Genomic DNA, 19181 nt, shown 5'->3' with positions numbered 1-19181 from the left:
CATTATCATACAGAAGTGAGAAAAACAGCCATTGGGACCCCTCCCATGAGACCCGATAGACCAATCCTGGCAGACCGCAGAAATAGAAGAATCTCTCCCCTAACGATTGAAACGGGCCAAGAGTAAAATAACCTTAGTGTAACTGTTCAGTTTAAAAGCCATCCTGAGTTTGCTTTAGCCAGATGCCGTGATAGGACGCAAAGACCACTACTGTATTCACCCCAGATATTCTTTGGTAGAAGCATCTTCACTACCCTGTTTCATGAAAACACGAGGGCATTGCGGCTCTGAAAGCCCTGCTCTTAGCTGCCCCGCCTTCCGCCCCGGAAGCCAGAGCAAGGGCAGCGGCGGCCGGAGGCAGGTGGGGCGGTGCCGCAAGAAAGCCCACACTGATTGGTTGGTGGGAGGGCCCCGCCAGGACCGCCACGCTAATTGGCTGCTACTCGGGGGACCCTGTTTCCGGTAGGTCGGCGGGCAACCCCGCCGCCGTCATGGCGACCGGCGACCGGGAGAGGGCGCCGCTTCTGTGGCCGGTGGAGGCCCGGTTGGCGGCGCTACTTCCCGACCTGCTGGTCTTCCGGAAGCCCCGGGCACCAGAAGCCGAGCTGGCCACGGCCCAGGGCGTCCTCCTTGGCGTCCACGTGACGGGTGAGGGCGAGGGCAGGCGCGTCGCTCCCCGGCCCGCCCCGGCGGCGGCCGTTGGGCCTCCGCTCCCAGAGCCGCGGGAGCTCAGGCGCCTTTCTCTGCCGGTCGCCCGCGGGGACCAGCGCCGTTTCCGAGCAGGAGGACGCCGCTAAGGATGCTCTGGCTTAGCCCTTGGGTTCTCTTCAGAAAGCATGAAATTGCGACTCATAACACTGAGAGTCTGTTCATTTAACGGGTGTCTGGGGAGCGTGTGTGTCATGAAGATGAGAGATTCAAGGAGCTCAAACTACGAGCCCTCCACAAAGCATGACCCTGTTCCCGTGTGCTGCCTGCCTCTCACCTGGGGAGAAATTCTGAGGGTCCCTCGGCCAGGGCGCCGCAGGGAAGGGTGGGCGAGGGGGCGCTGGCTTCACGGTCTGCAGCTCCTGGAGCAGTGCACCCCGATTTCCCCACCCCCTGACAGGACGATGGGGCTGCTAAAGCCCAGACATCTGCTCCCACCCTAACCGGTTTGGCTCAATGGATAGAGCGTCGGCCTGCAGACGGAAGGGTCCCAGGTTCGATTCCGGTCAAGGGCATGTACCTGGGTTGCGGGCACATCCCCAGTAGGGGGTGTGTGTGCAGGAGGCAGCCGATCGATGTTTCTGTCTCATCGATGTTTCTAACTGTCCTCTCCTTCTCTGTAAAAACTCAATAAAACATATTTAAAAAAATAAAAAGACATCTGCTCCCTTTACCCGGGTCTGATAGGTGGAGGCAATAAACGTTGAGGATTGTCAGCTAACGTAATCACCTCTGCTTTGTTGGCTAGGGTTCACAGCACTGATGGACAGGTTCAGCCTGACCTGCAAGTCGGAAGATGACCTGGACAAACTGGCCCGCATTTTCAGTTATTACATTAGTGACATCATCGAGCGTGAGTGGCCATTGCAGGGGGCAAGGAGGCGTGGCCTGGGCTCCCGCGGGTTGGCGATGGAAGGGGTCCTGGGGTACCTTAGAAGGGACACTGAAGGACCGTTCTTTCAGTCTTACTCACATTTGTTCCGGCAAGCTAGCTCTTTGTATCTGCCATTCTGTCCAGTCTCACATCCTGTTGACTCAATGTTCAGAAACAGAACAACAGCTAGTTTTAACTTTGCATGTTTGTGTTTTATTTCAAAATAAAGCATTCCTCAGGCTGTCTCTTCTAACAATAATGTAACGTGCCTCATGTGTGTATATCAAATATAATTTAGAAAACACCTTCCCGTGCCAGCGTTGCATTTTGGTCCTGTGAGGTAGGAATGAGTGTTTATTTTCTGCCATGTGTTAAGCTCGCGCATATTTGCCTAATTTGGAAAAGAAACTCCTTCTTTGTTCAGTAAACGTGTTTTTGAGTTCCCACTCAGTGACATGCACTATAATAGGTGCAGAGGGTGCAAAACCCTGTTGTTCACCTCTCAGTCTGGTTAGGCCTACCCAACAGAAATTACGCTGGCCCTATACCCTTTAGTACCTATGTAACATTCCGGTTCTTGGCGGACGGCGCCCCATGCAGTTATGTCCATCATTCTGAGAGTCACCAGAATACTAACTTTGGGCCGTCTCCTTTAGAAACGATTCTTTGACCGACCCCTAACCCGTGAGGAGCAAGTGTTAAAGGTCTTTCAATTCTTCTCACCAAGTGTAGATGAAAGGGGGAGATAGAAGTTATGAATTAGGAATTGTAACATCAGGAACTTCTGGGTACTAGAAATACAGGTACATAAGACACAGTACCTATCCTTGTGGGATAGGCAAATAATGAACAATTATAGATTATACATTCTACAAAGGAAATAAATAGGGTGTGATGGTTAAGAAAGAAGAATTATAGGGCGAGCGTTTCTATATTAGGGTAATCAAAGGGGGTGTTTAGGCTGAGAGGTAAATGACGAGAGGAACACCTTGTGGAGAGCCAAGTGTACAGCATTTCAGACGGAAGAAAGCCAAGTACAAAGTTTCTGAGACGGGAGAAAACTTGGCATATTCTGGGCAGTGAGGAGGCCAGTGTGGCTAGAGCCAGGGTGGGGAACATCTGGCCTGTGGGGCCACATAAGGCCCACGAAATCATTTGATCTGGCCCAGCCAGCGCATTAGGGGTGAATTAATTAAAGCAGGCTGATTTTTAAGTTGATAATTTTGTATGGCCCACAAATGATGTTAAAAATATCCAAATGGCCCTTGGTAGAAAAAAAGGTTCCCCTCCCTGGGCTAGAGCATAGCTAGTGGAAGAAAAGTGGCTTGAGGTGAGGTTGGAGATCATCGAGCTGTATAGGCCCGTGGTCGGCAAACTGCAGCTTGCGAGCCACATGCGGCTCTTTGGCCCCTTGAGTGTGGCTCTTCCACAAAATATCACGTGCGGGCGCGCATGTACAGTGTGATTGAAACTTCGTGGTCCATGCGCAGAAGTCGGTATTTTGTGGAAGAGTCACACTCAAGGGGCCAAAGAGCTGCATGTGGCTTGCGAGTCGCAGTTTGCCGACCACTGGATAAGCCATCGTAAGTAGTTTGGATCATACATGTCAGTACAAGGGAGTATGATCTGATTTACATTTTTTTAAAAATATATTTTATTGATTTTTTATAGAGAGGAAGGGACAGGGATAGAGAGTTAGAAACATCGATGAGAGAGAAACATCGATCAGCTGCCTCCTGCACATCTCCCACTGGGGATGTGCCTGCAACCAAGGTACGTGCCCTTGGCCTGGGAACCTTCAGTCCGCAGGTCAATGCTCTATCCACTGAGCCAAACCAGTTAGGGCTGATTTACATTTTTTAAAAGCTCTTGTTAGCTGCCTTGGGGGGATTGGATTATAGGGAGCTGAAGAAGAGTAGGTGGTAAGAATGGAAGCTGGACGAGATCATTGGAACAGCTGTTAAAGATGATGGAGAATTGGTCTAGGGTAGTGGTTCTCAACCTTGGCAGCATGTTAGATAACCACTTGGGGGAGCTTTTCAAAGTCCTGATGTCTACATCAGTTAAATCAGACTATCTTGAGGTAGGCCCAGGAGTTGGAATTTTAAAACTTTTACAGGCAATTCCATCGCGCAGTCAAGGTTGAAAATATTGGTCTCAAGATATGGCAGTGGAGTCGTATGGCGATGGATTGATTTTATATATAGGGTGTCCCCCAAAAACATATACACATACTTTGAATAATTATATATAAAGACAGTGTCTATTAAAACACATTTTATTTTCAAAATTAAGCTACCAGCTGTTAAAGTGTATATACATTTTTGGGGGGACACCCTGTATATTTTGCAGGTTCAACACACAGGATTAGCTGATGTATTTTTCTTTTTTAAAATATATTTTTATTGATTTCAGAGAGGAAAGGAGAGAGATAGAGATATAGAAACATCAATGATGAGAGAGAATCATTATTTGGCTGCCTCCTGCGTGCCTCACACTGAGGACTGAGCCCACAACCTGGGCATGTGCCCTGATTGGGAATTGAACTGTGACCTGGTTCATAGGCCAGTGCTCAACCACTGAGCCACACCAGCCGGGCTGATTATTTTTTCAGTGGGAAGTAGTGAGGAAAGGGACTCAAGTTTTCAGCTTTCATAACTGAATTGATGGTGGCATCACCTACCAAAATGGGAAAGCCTGAGCTTTGAGAAAGAAAATCAGGATTCTTTTTTAATATATTGAGCTTGAAATGTCAATAAATCATTCAAATAGAGAAATCAAAGTGAGTTGATGGGGAGAATAAAAATAAAGAGAAAGAGCCTAAGACTGAGGCTTGAAGAACTCCAGGCGAGGATTATGATTAGGGAGAAAGAGAAATAACCTACAAAAGAGTCTATAAGACAGACAGTGAGGTGTAGAATATTGTGGTATTTACATAACCAAAGGGGAAGTAGTGTCTCTAAAAAAAGAGGTGGTGGCTAGCTGGGTTGAAAATGAAAGGTGTCTACTACAGTGAGGTCAGAAAATACTGAATTTAGCAAGATGAATGCTGTTGATGATCTTGATAATTTTAGTGAAGTGACAGAGATGGAAGTCGGATTGGGGTAAGCTGAGAAGAGAATGGTAGAGAAAAATATTGAATGAATAGGTTATGAGGAGAAAATTGTATATAGTCAACTCTTGAGAATATTTTTACTGGGAATGTAGCACAAAAATGGCCCTAATAGCTAGAGAAGAAGGTAAAGTCAAAAATAGGTAGGTTAATTTTGTTGTGTTTTATTTTGTTTTTTAAAATATTTCTAGGAATGACCCAATAGAAGATAAGGGAGGGAGTGAAGTTCTTGAGAGGGTAAGCCAGGCGAGGATCCAGAGGACAAATAAAGGGGTAGCTTTGAAGGAACAGAAGTATTTCTGCCATTTTAGAGAAAGTGATATAAGTAAAGGTGGATTTGAGGAGAAGCTAGAAGGGAGGGAGAAGGAACCTGAGCCTTGAAATACACAAAAGACCTGAAAAGATATAAGGAAAAACTCAGTAGGTCATTCTTTGATCACATATGATTCTTCTATGATCTGGTATAGCTCTGATTTTGACTTATTTTCCTCTCTCCCTTACTCAATTTCAGATGTCCTCTGTTTTGGAGGAGATATCCTAAATATCACAGGTATCTTTCAGTTTTCCTGAATATTTTATGGACTAAGGGAGGAAGACTATATTTAGGTGGAGTATGGCATATTTGTTTATTCAACATTGTTTGGTTATTTAATATGTGCTGGGCCTGGAGAAACGAAGATGAGAAAGACACAATCTCTGGGGTCTCCCAGTCTAATGGGAAAGCCTTGCCCATATTAAGCTCACATTGCTTTACATTTTGCTTAGATTGAATGACAGAAAAACAAGTGCCTGTAGAATATTCGTGAGTAAACTAATGAGAAACTTAGTCATTAGTAGCAGAAACTAAATGTAAGACAGGGAGGAGTAAAAAGTCTCCTATCTGGAGAACTCTTAGGGTCATTAACAGCTTTATGCCACACTGTTAAACCATCTTTTTATTTAAACTTAAACCAACCATAAAATTATATTTGAATATGAACCTACATTTTATGAAGTACCCCTCATCATCTTTTAGTATACTGGTGGAAGGAAGATTAGCAAAACTATTATTAAACTATCTTTAAACCTTAGTAACATTTCAGCTTCTACCTAGTCATCTTTATTTATATGCTCAAGTCATTTTGAGGATCTAAAGCAAAGTTTTAGGCAAGCATTATATATAGAGCCAAGAAACCTTGCCTGACACCTTGCATGATACCTTCTGCGTTATTGGGGTCTTTGTCCTGGTCAAGTGAGTCCAGATACTTGACCTCTGTCAGCCTATCTTCTGTCTCTGCAGGGAATGTCCTCCTGGCACTCTGGACAGTGGAACAGAATCAACTGAGTGACATCATTACCCTCGTGGCAAAATGCAGTCTGGAGATACAGGAGAAATTTGGGGTCTACCATACCAGAGAAGGCCAGGACCTGCAGCTAAAGATAGGTAGTAGCTACTAAAAGATATCCAATTGGAAACCAACAACCACAGGAAAAAAAAAAAAACACTATAAAAATGTCAAAAGATAAATTGGGTAAAAGTATTTGCAACTTATATCATGTAGACAAAGGATGATTTTTTTTTAACATAGAAAGAACACAGAGAAATAAAAAACACATAGAAATAAAAAAAACTAACATTCTAAGAGAAAAATGGACATGAATAAATAGTACATAAACAAAGAAATACATAAGATGGTCAACTTCATAATAAGAAAAATGCCAATTGAGATCATATCTCTTCTAAAAAATTCAGATGCTAAACATACTATTGAGGCTGTGAAGAGTAAGCCTTCTTATGTGGTACTGGTAGGAATCAACAATGATATAACATATGGAAGATGATTCAGTAATCAAGATTATAAATGCATTTATTCTTTTTAAAATATATATTTTTATTGATTTTAGAGAAAGAGGAAGGGAGAGGAAGAGAGAGAAACATCAATGAGAGAGAAACATTGATCAGCTGCCTCCTGCATGCCTCCTACTGGGGATTGAGCACACAACCCTGGCATGTTCCCTGACTGGGAATGGAACCAGCAACCTATTGGTGCGTGGGACAATGCTCAACCAACTGAGCCATACCAGCTGGGCAAATGTATTTATTCTTTATCCCAGCAATCCTACTTCTGAACATTTATTCTATAGGAATACCTGAGGATACATGAAATGTCATATGTACAAGATTATTGATTGCAATATGGTTTATAATAAAATGTTGAAAACAATCCATCTGTAGGAGACTGATTAAGCACTAAATATGTCTACTCAATGAGATTCTCTGCAACTTAAAAAATATGTTCTGATATAGCAATATCTCCAAAATATATATGAGAACAAGTAGTATTTTATTGTATGGATTTACTACAATTTGTTTCTCCACTCAGTTTTTTTCAAGTTATGGCTAAGAGAAGAATTCAGAGCCAAGACTCAAATTATCAGAGAAAGTTTTATTTAGAAAGTCACAGAGGTAGAAGAAGTGAGCTGTAGAAGAAATGGGCTCAGGAATCAAGTTATAGCAAAAGGGCCCTTAGAGATTAGTGGGGAGAGAGAGATGCTTCTTGAAAGATGAAAGACGGAGAGGTTCGGGCATGCTACATACAGCAGGGAATAGAGAGCCCTGGGGGCAGAAGGGTGTGGGGAAAGGTACGGGTGTGCTTCACAGAGCCGCTGTCTACTCACTTTTGCTGGATAATTGAGTGCTCACTTTTGGCTATTACAAATAAAGCTGTTATGAACATCTGTGTACAAGTCTTTGTGTGGACATACATAATCATTTCTCTTGGATAAATACCTAGGAGTAGAGGGCCTGGGTCATATGGTAGATGTATGTTTACCTTTTTAAGAAATTGCTAATCTTGTCCTGATTGGGTAGCTCAGTTGGTTAGAGCGTCTTCCAGACATGCCAAGGTTGCAGGTTCAATCTCAGGTCAGGGCACAACAAGAATCAAACAATGAATGAATAAGCTGAAATAACAAATTGATCTCTTTCTTTCTCTCTCTCTCTCTAAAAATCAATCAATAAATAAAAGGGAAATTGCTAATCTTTTTTCCAAAGTGATTGTACCATTTTATTTTCCCTCTAGCAATGAATGCAGGTTCCAATTTCTTCATGCCCTTGTCATTGTCTGTTTGAAGAACTTTAACATTTATCATAGTATAAATTTGCTGGAGATGTGTTTCCAGTGTGTGTATGTCTGGAAAAATCTTTATTTAAATCTTTTTAAAAATATATATTTTATTGATTTTTTTTACAGAGAGGAAGGGAGAAGGATAGAGAGTCAGAAACATCGATGAGAGAGAAACATCAATCAGCTGCCTCCTGCATGCTCCCTACTGGGGATGTGCCCACAACCAAGGTACATGTCCTTGATCAGAATCGAACCCAGGACCCTTCAGTCCACAGGCCCACACTCTATCCACTGAGCCACACTGGTCAGGGCTAAATCTCTTTTTTTTTGAAAGATATTTTCAATGGTATTAATTTCTAGGTTGACAGATTTTTTTTCTCTCTTACATTAAAGCTGTTGCTCTATCTTCTAGCTCGTGATGTTTCCAACAAGAAATCTGCCTTCATCATTATTTCTTTGTATATAATGTGTCTTTTTATTTTTTCTTCTGGCTGTTTTTTCTTTAAATTAATTTCATAGAGGAAGGGAAAGGGGGAGAGAGAGAGAGAGAAACACCAATGATGAGAGAGAATGATGGATCGACTGCCTCCTGCACGCTCCCTACCAGGCATCGAGCCCACAACCCTGGGCATGTGCCCTGACCGGGAATCTAACCATGACCTCCTGGCTCCTAGGTCGATGCTCAACCATGAGCCACGCCTGGTTGGGCTCTTCTGGCTGCTTTTAAAGATTTTTTCTTTATTACTGGTTTTAGGTCATCTTATGATGTGCCTTGGTATTTTTTTAGTGTTTTATTTTTCTTTTCTTTTTTCTTGTGCTTATGGTTCATTGAGGTTCTTTGATCTCTAGGATTTTAGTTATCAAATTTAGAAAATGTTCTGCCTTTATTTCTTCAATTTTTTTTCTGTTTCCCTCTTCTTCTGTCCAGTTACAACATGCTATACACTGCTTGAAATTGTTCCATGACTCACTGGTGCTGTGTTCACTGTTTTGTTTTGTTTTTCCATGTCTTTCATTTTGGATAGTTTCTATTGCTATTTATTGCAATTTTTTTTTTTGCAATTACCTTTATTCCTGCCTTACATATTTTTTATCTCAAGCCTTGTAGCTTTTATCCTTGGAAGTTTGATTTAGGTCCTTATTTATCTTTCATGTCTCTATTTATTCAGCCTGTTCTCTAGGTTCTTGAATATATGGAATGTAGTTATAACTCTTTTCATATTCTTGTCTACTAATTTTATCTTTTGTGTTATTCTGGGTTATGTTTGATTGATTGATTTTTTTCTCCTCACTGTGGATCGTATTATCCAAAAAGTTGCATGTCTGGTAACTTTTAGTGTGTGCCAGGCATTGTGAATTTTACCTTGCTGAGTGCTAGATTTATAAAATCTTACCATAATATTCTTGAACTTCATTCTGAGATGTGGGTAGCTTGATCCTTCAGGGTTTCACTTTTAAACTTTGTTGGATGGGACCAGAGTTGTGTTTAGTCTAGGGCTAGTTTTGCCCCAATCCTGAGGCAAGCCCCTTCAATGTCCTGAGAATTACTAAGTTTGACACTCTGGCCAGCGGGGACAGGAACTATTCCCAGCCCTGTGTGATATCGGGGATTGTTCCTTCTAATCTTTTCAGGTGATTCTTTCCCAGGCCTCAGGTGCTTTCTTCATATTGATGCACTTACTAGTACTCAGCTAAAAACTTGAGGGACCCTGTACAGATTGCTGGAGTTTTTCATCAGTAGGCACAGTGCCCTATTGCCTCTAGCCACCTTGCCCTACTCAGACTCCTAGCTTTGTCTCCAACTCAGGGAGTCTTCTGGGCTGCACCTGGGTTTCCACCCCCCGAGATGTGTCCTGGAAACTTGACAGTAGTTGGGGTATCAGAGGGTTCACCTTGTTTTCCCATTTCTCAGGCATCATTGTTTTCCTTTACCTGATATCCCAGTATCTTGAAAATTATGTTGTGTATTTTTTCCAATTTATTAGTTCTGAACATTATGGTAAATTCACTACATGTTGTCCATACTGGCCAAAAGCATATGTCTCTGCCATTTTTCCCTTGTTTTTAGTTGGACTAGGTGACTTAGCCCATGTCTGTTAAAATATTATCTATTCATCAGCCCAGGTTACATGCGAGGAGGGATGGTGTGGTCACTGTGACAGCAGTGTCTGAGCGTAACCATTAGGTCTCTGCCAGCAGGCTCTAGTTGTCCGTTAGAAGAGCAATTTAGAGACAAGACTCTTAGAAGCTTAGGATCTTTTGTTTCTTCCCCCATACACCTCTGACTTGTTTGAGTGTCTGTCTCTAGCTGTGTTTGAGACAGACAGAAATCTGAGGCAAGGTGTTATTTTTCAAGTTGAGCTCATCTAATATTTCTGCAACTATGGGCAACAACAAGATTGGCATGATGCAGAGAGCAGTGTGAGGATTCCAGACCCCTCCCTTCGTATATTCAGTTGAGTTTGGCTATTCAACACTTGTCTCCCTTTTTCTGGATAGGTCTGTCTGCAGGTCGGATTTCCCAGGTTATTGTTGGAGATGAACAACGACAGTACCTCTTGGTGATTGGGCGGGATGTAGATGATGTCCAGTTAGCTCAGCGTTTGGCTCAGGCAAATGAGATTGTCTTGTCCTGGAACTGCTGGACACTCTGTGAGCAGTACATGTTTGAAGTGGAAATCATGAAGGAGGATGAAGCTGTGAAGGTAGGAGGCTGGCACATCCATTCCCATTCTGCAAAGGCCTTTCTCCTGCACATGGCAGGCAGTGCTCTGGTGGTACATACTGCCTAACCAAAACAACAACCGTTGGAACTCTGTTTTGGAGGGAGGTAGGGGTATTTCCCCAGAAAGATAGATGAGGCGGAACAGTAAGGCTAAAAGGATAAATAATAAACAATGGAGATGGCATCCTCGGCCCCTATGTTAAGGAACCAACGGTAATTCAGTTGATGGGTGGGCACAGAATTGAGCAGTTTTCTTTCTATAGTTAAGAGATATGCGGATCACTGACCCATTTGATTTTGATGAGCATTTTGACAAGTGCCTCAATTATCTGCCACATTACCGGACAAGTGCTAGTAAGTTACTTTGTTCTTTCTACCCAAGCCCAGAATGTTAAAGATTAATTTTCAACAAGGCTGGAGACATTTCATTTGTTTTCCTTTTCTCAGATACTCTAAGAACTGCCCTGGAGTTGGATCCAGACTCTGCACTTGAACAAACTCTGCGGAAGCACATAATGAAAAACCTCTTGAAGAAGGTTATTTTCTAGTTCTTGAGTCATCGTGTAGACTGTGCATGTGTTTGTGTGAACAAGTGCACATTTATATGTGATGTCCTATTTGCACTGACCCAGTTTGTTTGTCTCCTGCACCAATTATTGTGATGACCTGTCCTAAAATTTTAATTAGATTTCTCAATCCTAGAAAGTAAAAGCCGTATTTGTTTTTCAGTTTGTCCCTCAAGAAACTAACATACTGTATAGCAGGGTATAGAGTAAGTATATACTTAGTTAATTAATATGTGTTGACTAAGTGTGTATATATAAACATATGTAATGACTAATGGAATTGGAAATACCAACTAACTCTTAGAAAATATAAAGGCTTAACAAGTTTCAGCAGTGAATTAGATTTAAAGTCAAACCGTTTTCATTCCAAGTGTACTGGTTTGTATATCTTATATATCTCTCAAACCTGAATTTTCTTTTAAGATTTGGTCTGAAACCCTTAACTTATTTTGTCCTACTCACCACAGAAAGTAGAATTAAAATTCCTAAACATGATACTGGCAGTTGCCAATACAGTCAGGGTAACTCACTGTCTTTGTAGATTGACGAAGGCCAACCTATGGAGTATATATCTGAATTTCGTACCGTGACTATGGTTTTGGTCAGCCTAGAATTTCACAAGACAGGATGGATGTTGCATTTGTGTCATCTTATCCAGGAGGCTGCATTGTACATCTCCACAGTCATAGAGAAAGGGGGTGGCCAGCTGAGCCAAATCTTTATGTTTGAGAAAGTAAGTACAAGGGGACCTTAGCCATAAGCATTAAAGGTGAGTGAAAAATAATAGTCTTGTATGGCCAGTTTGCCTCTCACATAACACAGGCATAAGTCATATATCCTGCTACTTATTTTGCAACATGCTATTTTACATTAAAACTTCAACTAGTATTAGTCAAGGAATAGAATGTTCTAGTTAATTGTCAGAGAAATCAAGGGTTACTCTCCATATCCTTTTTGGTTTAATTCTTGTTGAAAAATCCTTGTGAAAGCATAAAGAATGTTCTTCTGACTCTACTAGTAGAGTAAATGTAATCAGATCTTCCTTAGATAATTAAGGAGCTTGAAAAAGAGTAGTTTCAATACTTGACATTAAAGGTGAAGAAAATGGGAGCACATAGATTTAGCTCAAAGTATGCACTAGAGATTGAATTTTTGAAGTGCTTGCCATTAAATTTCCTTAAGTTTTAAATTTTAATTCTTTGGATAGTTAAATTAAGATTTTATTTCTTCTTAAATCTCTATGTTGGTGTGGCCTAGAGCATTCATTTCATGAATCTTATAGAATCCTATATTCCTAACAGAAGACCAGAAAGGACCTGGCTTCATTCAGGGGAGTTGGTTCATGTGCAGCAAGCCATACTCCTCCCCCAGACAAGCTCTCTTCTTTCTTGTTCTGTCCCAGGGCTGCATGTTCCTCTGTGTGTTTGGCCTTCCTGGGGATAAGAAGCCAGATGAGTGTGCACATGCCCTGGAAAGCTCTGTCAGCATCTTCAACTTCTGCTGGGAGAATCTTACTGAGACCAAGTGAGGAGGAAGGTGGGGCAGAGAGGAGCTCCTCAGGCCCCGGGGGCTCTTCGGGCATGGTAGGAGGCTGTGACCAGTAGCAGGGTTTGAGGACATCCAGAATCTTCCTAATGGGGAGGGAACATGCTAAGGGAAGTCAGAAAACAAAATCTATTAAGAAATCACTAGTTATAAAACAGTGTCCTAGATACCCAGAGCAAATGAAGATAAATTTCTATCCAATGGGGTGGGAGAGGGGGAGGAACAGAATGCACATAGCAAGACTGAAGAACACTGCAAATGTGTACATTAATATAATATATAATACAAATAGTATATATGTATGTGGAGGGAATGCAGAACAAAGGTTGTCTATCTACCTATTAGGGAGGGGAAGTAACCATGCTGGTTAATGCTCTCCTTCTGGTTTTCACTCTTGGTCTTTCCCAGACCCATTAAGTATTCTGGAATTCACACTGGTATGATCACCCTCCTCTACATTCACCTCGCCTTCCCACCTTCTATAAACTCCTAGTCCTAATTAATAGAAAATTCCATTTTCCCGCTAGTTGCACTATGACAATGTTGGTTGGAATTTTTCAAATGACATCTTTTTCCCCACTAGAAAACTATGGGGAAAGTGTATACATGAATCAATTTGAAAAATAGTTATATCTAATGTTAGCATTGATTCAAAGATGATTTCCTTGCCATACTTAATCAAGATGAGTAAAATTATGTCACGTATTTATACAATGCTTTAAATTTTATAGAATACTGTAATATACGATACCAGTGTGAAAATTTTCTCTGTCTTTATACATGAGGAAAGTAAGACCAAAGACGATAAATTATTAGCATATAGCAGATCTGGTAATGAAACCCAGATCTTCTGTCCTCAAATTCTGTCATTTTCATTACCCCACAACTGCCTCTTATAAAATATAAATACTCTCCAAAAAAGTAAGCATATATTACAAATATGATATAATTGTAGAGGCATACTCATAGAATGTTAGTACTGAAATTTACATTATCTAATCCAACTCCTTATTTTACAGGTAAAGGATGCTACAGTTGCTTCTTATATACTCCAACTCTTAGCCCAGGATAGATATGTGCTGGCACTTCTTTTAGGCATGGGGGGGGTCTACAGATGCTTCTACAGCCTGCTTTCAAATCTTATCTCCACTATGGGTGTGCTGGGCCTTCTCATCCAGTGCTGGTCTGTTCTGCTCTTGAATTTTGCATTGACCTATATATTTATATATTGAAGAAAGAACATATTCTTCATCAATGAAGAACATTTTTATTTTTTTAACATACTTTTATTGATTTCAGAGAGAAAGGAAGAGGGAGAGAGCTATAGAAACATCAATGATGAGAGAGAATCATTGATCTGCTGCCTCCTGCACACCCCCTACTGGGAATCCAGCCTGCAACCTGAGCATGTGCCCTGACCAGGAATTGAACCATGACCTCCTATTTCATAGATTGATGCTCAGCCATTGAGCCACACCTGCAGGGCAAAAGCATTTTTAAAAGAAAGAAGGAACATGGACTTCCAGGAAGAACAAAGGGGCTCATAAAGTATAATAGAAAGAAATAAGAAGTAACCAAGGGAGAAAAGTGTTATTTGTTTAATTATTATTGTCTTGTTAATGACAAGCTGAGTTTCTTGCATGCATAACTATATTTATTCAACAAGCATTGGTTGAACATGACCATGAGTCATTCATTGTGCTAGGTTTGATGGACATAAAGAGAAATGGGGCACAACCTCCTCAGCTAAGTAAACCACTCTCTTTAATGCAATGAAATTTAACTGCAGGAATAAAATGTTGTAGGAGCTGCAACAAAGTGCTATGGAAAGAAATAGTTAATTCTCACCAGAGATTCCAGAGAAGTCATAACTATAGAAATAAATTTGAGCCAGATTGAGACTAAAAGGAGTTTAGTATGTGGAGAAAGTGGGGAAAGGCATTGTAAACAAAAGAAGCATGATGAAACATTATAAGATTTTTAGTCTTATTCTTGTTATGGCAGCAGAACCAACTGCCTAGTTCTTCCTGGGTGTCCCTTTTATTCTCCCTGGGCAGTTGGCCCAGTGAATGAATGGTAAGAGTCTTCACTCCTGTCATTCTGGTAATTCTGCAAGAGAATTTTAATGTCTCAGGAGACAATAATGTTAGGATTGTTGTTACAATTCATGTTCTATGAACAACTGAAAATTGTTTATTTGTAGATTTAACTTAAAACTATGCTCACTGCACCCTCTTTCTCCATCCACATATCTTGTTATTTCTCACAGGAAATTTTTACGTCAGTTAAGTAAATCTACTTATTCTCTGTTCATTGCCACCTTTGAACCTTTGCTCACTAGAACAGTATATGACCTCTCTTAAAATAATTCATATTTCCAGTACTTTTCCATCCATGGACTAGGCAGGACCACTTCTCCCTTCACCTTTCCCTACTCTTGAACTATTACACTCTAGCCTTCTTGAACTATTTAGTTTTGCAGAAGCACACCAGATTCTTCAAAGACTATGCTTTCCCACTAGACAGAATGCTGATGCCCCATTTTGGCAGTACTTCAACTTTCAAGATCCAATCATATGTCTTCTTCTTTATGAAATACTTTTTTTACTCTCCAGTGAATGCTTCCCTTCTGTTGGCTCTGTTAATTTGCTGTATTGATCTCTAATATGTAGTATTTGTCTTGTTAACCTATAATTATGTCTTTTCTCCTTCCTCGATCCCTATCACTCTACTCCTCAGATGGAACTTTTCCAGGGAAGGGTATTCTTGTACAGGTCCGCATTGTATAAAAACCCAGCCCAATTCTTGGTACTGTACATACTCCTCAATGCCTATTAAATGGATGAATGTATACATGTATGAATGAATGAAAAAAATATTACTTATTTTTAAAATGTATATCCCAAAGTCTAATTTGCTTCAGGAAGCCTTCCGTCAGCGGCCTGATGTTTTGGTTATTCCTTTACCCTGACATTCTAGCATTATTTGATCCATTCACCCAGTTCTGACATCGGTTGATCTATTTAACTTTCAGGTTTTATCTGAGGCAGTGTGATACAGTGGAAATAACACTGGTCTAGGAGTCAGAAGGCCTGGGTTCTCATTCTAACTCTGCTGTTGACTATTGCTGTGTAACTCTGGGAAAGGGAATTCACTTTAGTTGGTGGTGGTGGTGGTCAAATGGGGTCCAAATATTTGTCCTGTATACTTCACATGTTTGTTGTTCATTATCCCTTAAAGGATCAGATGAAGTAGTCAATTTGAAAGAACTTCAAAAAGCATATATAAAGTATCTGACAGATACAAAGTATTTTAGCCATTTTACTAATAATTACTCCCCAAGTAAAACTCCTGGAGTAGGGGGGCCATTCTGTTCCTCTTGGTTATTTCCCTAAAATCATTATTTTGTTCCCATCATGTGATGTAGACTGACAGCAGTCTGGCCTTTTTCATCCTGAGCTCTAGCACTAGCCTTCTGGATCTGAGTAATGGCCAATCTAGTGCCTGACCTGGAGGCTTCTGACTGTGTTGTTGCTTTTCTGATCCCCAGGCTTGTTTCTATCGGTATCACCAATGGACCGGTATTCTGTGGCGTGGTTGGGGCAGTAGCAAGACATGAATATACAGGTAGAATAGGACACTGGGCTGTTAGTTCTCTGACCTAGGGGGTAAAGATGGAGGAAACGATCCAAAAATTCTGCATCCTTTTTTTTTTTTCTGCCTCCTTGACACAGTTATTGGCCCGAAAGTGAGCCTTGTGGCCAGAATGATAACTGCTTATCCAGGTCTGGTGTCTTGTGATGAGGTAACATATCTAAGATCCATGCTTCCTGCTTACAACTTCAAGAAACTCCCAGAGAAAATGATGAAAAACATCTCCAACCCTGGGAAGACGTATGAATATCTTGGCCATAGAAGATGTATGTGAGTGTCATTGTGTAATAGTTCATTCCCATCTCTTTTACAGAATCAGGGCATAGGAGTAATCAGTGTTTGATTATATGGCATTAGAAAGAAAGATGTTTCTAGGACCGGCCTGCTGAAATAAGTGACATAAGAGAAGGGCTTTGTTCCTGAGAGCCTCAGTTTTTATGTTTAGCTCTTCGCTAGTGCCTCAGTGAACTTGTTATCCAACAGGAAGAGAATAGCAATAGGTCATTAATCTAGATGTTATTATTTCTTTCTGTACTTCATACTTCCCTGAACCTAGAACAATCAATAATACTTCTTTCTCCCTTCTGCCAAATTTTTTTAATTTTAAAAAAAGTCTTTTTTACAGAACTCTGTGTCTCTTGAGTTATCTGAAAATACTTAGGGGGACAACTTTTCCTCTATTAATTGGAGGTATATTATCTATCTATTCCAATCTATTTTTAATAGACACATTTCCCTTTGTCTGTTTTCCTAGCATGTTTGGGAAGAGACATTTGATCAGAGTGAGAAATAAAAGTCACCCTTTGTTAGGTGAGTTTTCTTTTCTATCTTAAATTGTATATTTTTCAGCTATAGATGATGGTGATTATGATTTTAAAAATTTCAAGATTAAATGCTTCTAAGTTGTATCAAAAATAGAAAACAGCCTTCTTAGTGCATTTATGTTCATTTTGAAGAGGACTTGCCATTTCTTTTCCATATTGAATGTTTAAATTTCAGGGGGAGTCCTATCACTTGGCCTGAGAAGTACCAACATTTAGTGAGAATCTGTGTAAGTCAGAGTTCAGCTATTGAGATCTGACCAGCTTGTTGTGGCTCACCTTTAGAGGGAAATTCTTCATCCTTAGACAGTGAAGATAGCCCCAAGACTATTGCCACTTACACTGTAAATTCTCTCTCTTTATATTTCTTTTATCTGTATATATTAGATAGTTCATTATCTTTATATAGCAATGACAGACTGATTAAAAATTATTATTAAAGAAATTTTTACAAAAAGCTAAGACATATCCATGTGGTATCTAATTGTCCAGATTGTCATTGCTTAGGCTCTGGAGCAAACCACCACGCCCAGCACACATTGGTAGAGGCCAAAGTTAACTTTCTGGGAAGATATGTGAAGCTTCGCCAAAGAATGAGATTCTGCCAAGTATTCTGGGGGAGAAATGGCATTCTGAGACTTAATTTTACAAATTAATTCAAATAAATGGAGACTACTAAAAAGCACAGGAGTGTTAGGTGCTCCCTGTCTCTCTACAGACCGGGAGAAAGAACTAGAAGCCTTCCAAAAGGCACAGCAGGGATGTTTGCACCAGAAGAAGGGACAAGCAGTTCTGTATGAAGGTGGAAAGGGCTGTGGAAAAAGTCAGCTGTTGGCTGAAATAAACTTGCTGGCCCAGAAAGAAGAGCACAGGTAAAGACACCTGCTTTCTGACTGGACATGTGCTTCTCTTGGGGCTCCTTTCCTTTGTTGGTGAGACTCTTGTATCATTAGATTCCGCATCCTTGGGCTGGTAGAGTGAGTAACCTCTCCATGGGTCAACGGCCTTCCCGTGACCATAGTAACATTCCCCAGGGTGTTGTCATTGAAGCTGAAGGAAGCAGATTCCAAGCAACACTTCTATGCCATCCAGACTCTCATGGCCATCTTCTTTGAAATTGATACATGCCCAGCCTTTTACCGGCAAGAGTGCCTACAGAAACAGCTTTGTGGGAAAGTGGAGGAACCACTTCACTGCCTTTTTAATGACCTCTTCTTTGTAAAGGTAAGGAAGGCAGTGGCTTTCTGAATTGGATTACTGATGTTATATATATACTACGAGGCTCAGTGCACGAATTCATATACCATTGGGGTCCCTTGGCCTGGCCTGCAGGATTGGGCCGAAACTGGCTCTCCAAGGGGCCCCAGATTGCGAGAGGGCGCAGGCCAGGCTGAGGGACCACACTGGTGCAGGATTGAGTCCAGGGAGGGGTGCGGGAGGTTGGCCAGCCAGGGAGGGACCGCAGGAGGGTTCCAGGGTGTGTCTGGCCCATCTGGCTCAGTCCTGATCAGCTGGACCCCAGCAGCAAACTAACCTACCAATCGGAGCGTCTGCCCTCTGGTGGTCAGTGCTTGAGCAGCCTTAGCATATCATTAGCATATTACTCTGATTAGTTGAATGGACAACTGGGCACTTAGCATATTAGGTTTTTATTATATTGGATATGGGCTAAGAACACATAATTAGCAATGGTGGAAGTGAGGTTTGAAACATTTTTGACAGCAGAACCCCAGCTTTCTCCTTTTTGAGGAGAGTGAATTCTAGGATTGACTCTGACACGTGCTAGTTGTATGTCCTGGCACAAATCACTTAGCCTTGCTGAACTTCAGTTTTTTCACCTGTGAAAATAAGTTCTGTACTTACAGGGTTTTTGCATAGATTTTAAAGGAGATGGTATATAAGAGGTTGCGTTGTAAGTGTGAAAGTGCTAAATCCATCAAGATGATCCTGACCAGTTGAGCATCCCTTGCAGTTGTATCCATGTCTTCTCTAGTCAGTTTGCAAGTGTTGCTCTTTAAACCTACCTTTCCTTTCATTGGCCATGGAGGATGTCACTTGAACCAGCATCT

At 41.2% G+C, this 19181-nt stretch overlaps 1 protein-coding gene across 1 annotated transcript in view; it reads left to right on the top strand.

Moving 5' to 3' along the window:
* Nucleotides 1-281: 281 nt before the first annotated feature.
* LOC132237349 (adenylate cyclase type 10-like) overlaps nt 282-19181 on the top strand; it is a 39974-nt gene continuing 21074 nt past the window's right edge. The window contains exons 1-14 of the mRNA XM_059701756.1: nt 282-648; nt 1457-1561; nt 5206-5244; nt 5974-6117; nt 10301-10506; nt 10790-10880; nt 10974-11062; nt 11634-11825; nt 12495-12616; nt 16188-16264; nt 16372-16561; nt 17046-17101; nt 17831-17984; nt 18147-18336. Coding sequence (XP_059557739.1) covers nt 492-648; nt 1457-1561; nt 5206-5244; nt 5974-6117; nt 10301-10506; nt 10790-10880; nt 10974-11062; nt 11634-11825; nt 12495-12616; nt 16188-16264; nt 16372-16561; nt 17046-17101; nt 17831-17984; nt 18147-18336 — 1812 coding nt within the window. The 5' untranslated portion in view covers nt 282-491. The remainder of the gene's footprint in view (nt 649-1456; nt 1562-5205; nt 5245-5973; nt 6118-10300; nt 10507-10789; nt 10881-10973; nt 11063-11633; nt 11826-12494; nt 12617-16187; nt 16265-16371; nt 16562-17045; nt 17102-17830; nt 17985-18146; nt 18337-19181) is intronic.

This window comes from Myotis daubentonii, chromosome 6 (genome assembly GCF_963259705.1).
Source record: "Myotis daubentonii chromosome 6, mMyoDau2.1, whole genome shotgun sequence".
Lineage (NCBI taxonomy): Eukaryota > Metazoa > Chordata > Mammalia > Chiroptera > Vespertilionidae > Myotis > Myotis daubentonii.
This window is presented reverse-complemented; position numbering and strand designations above follow the sequence as displayed.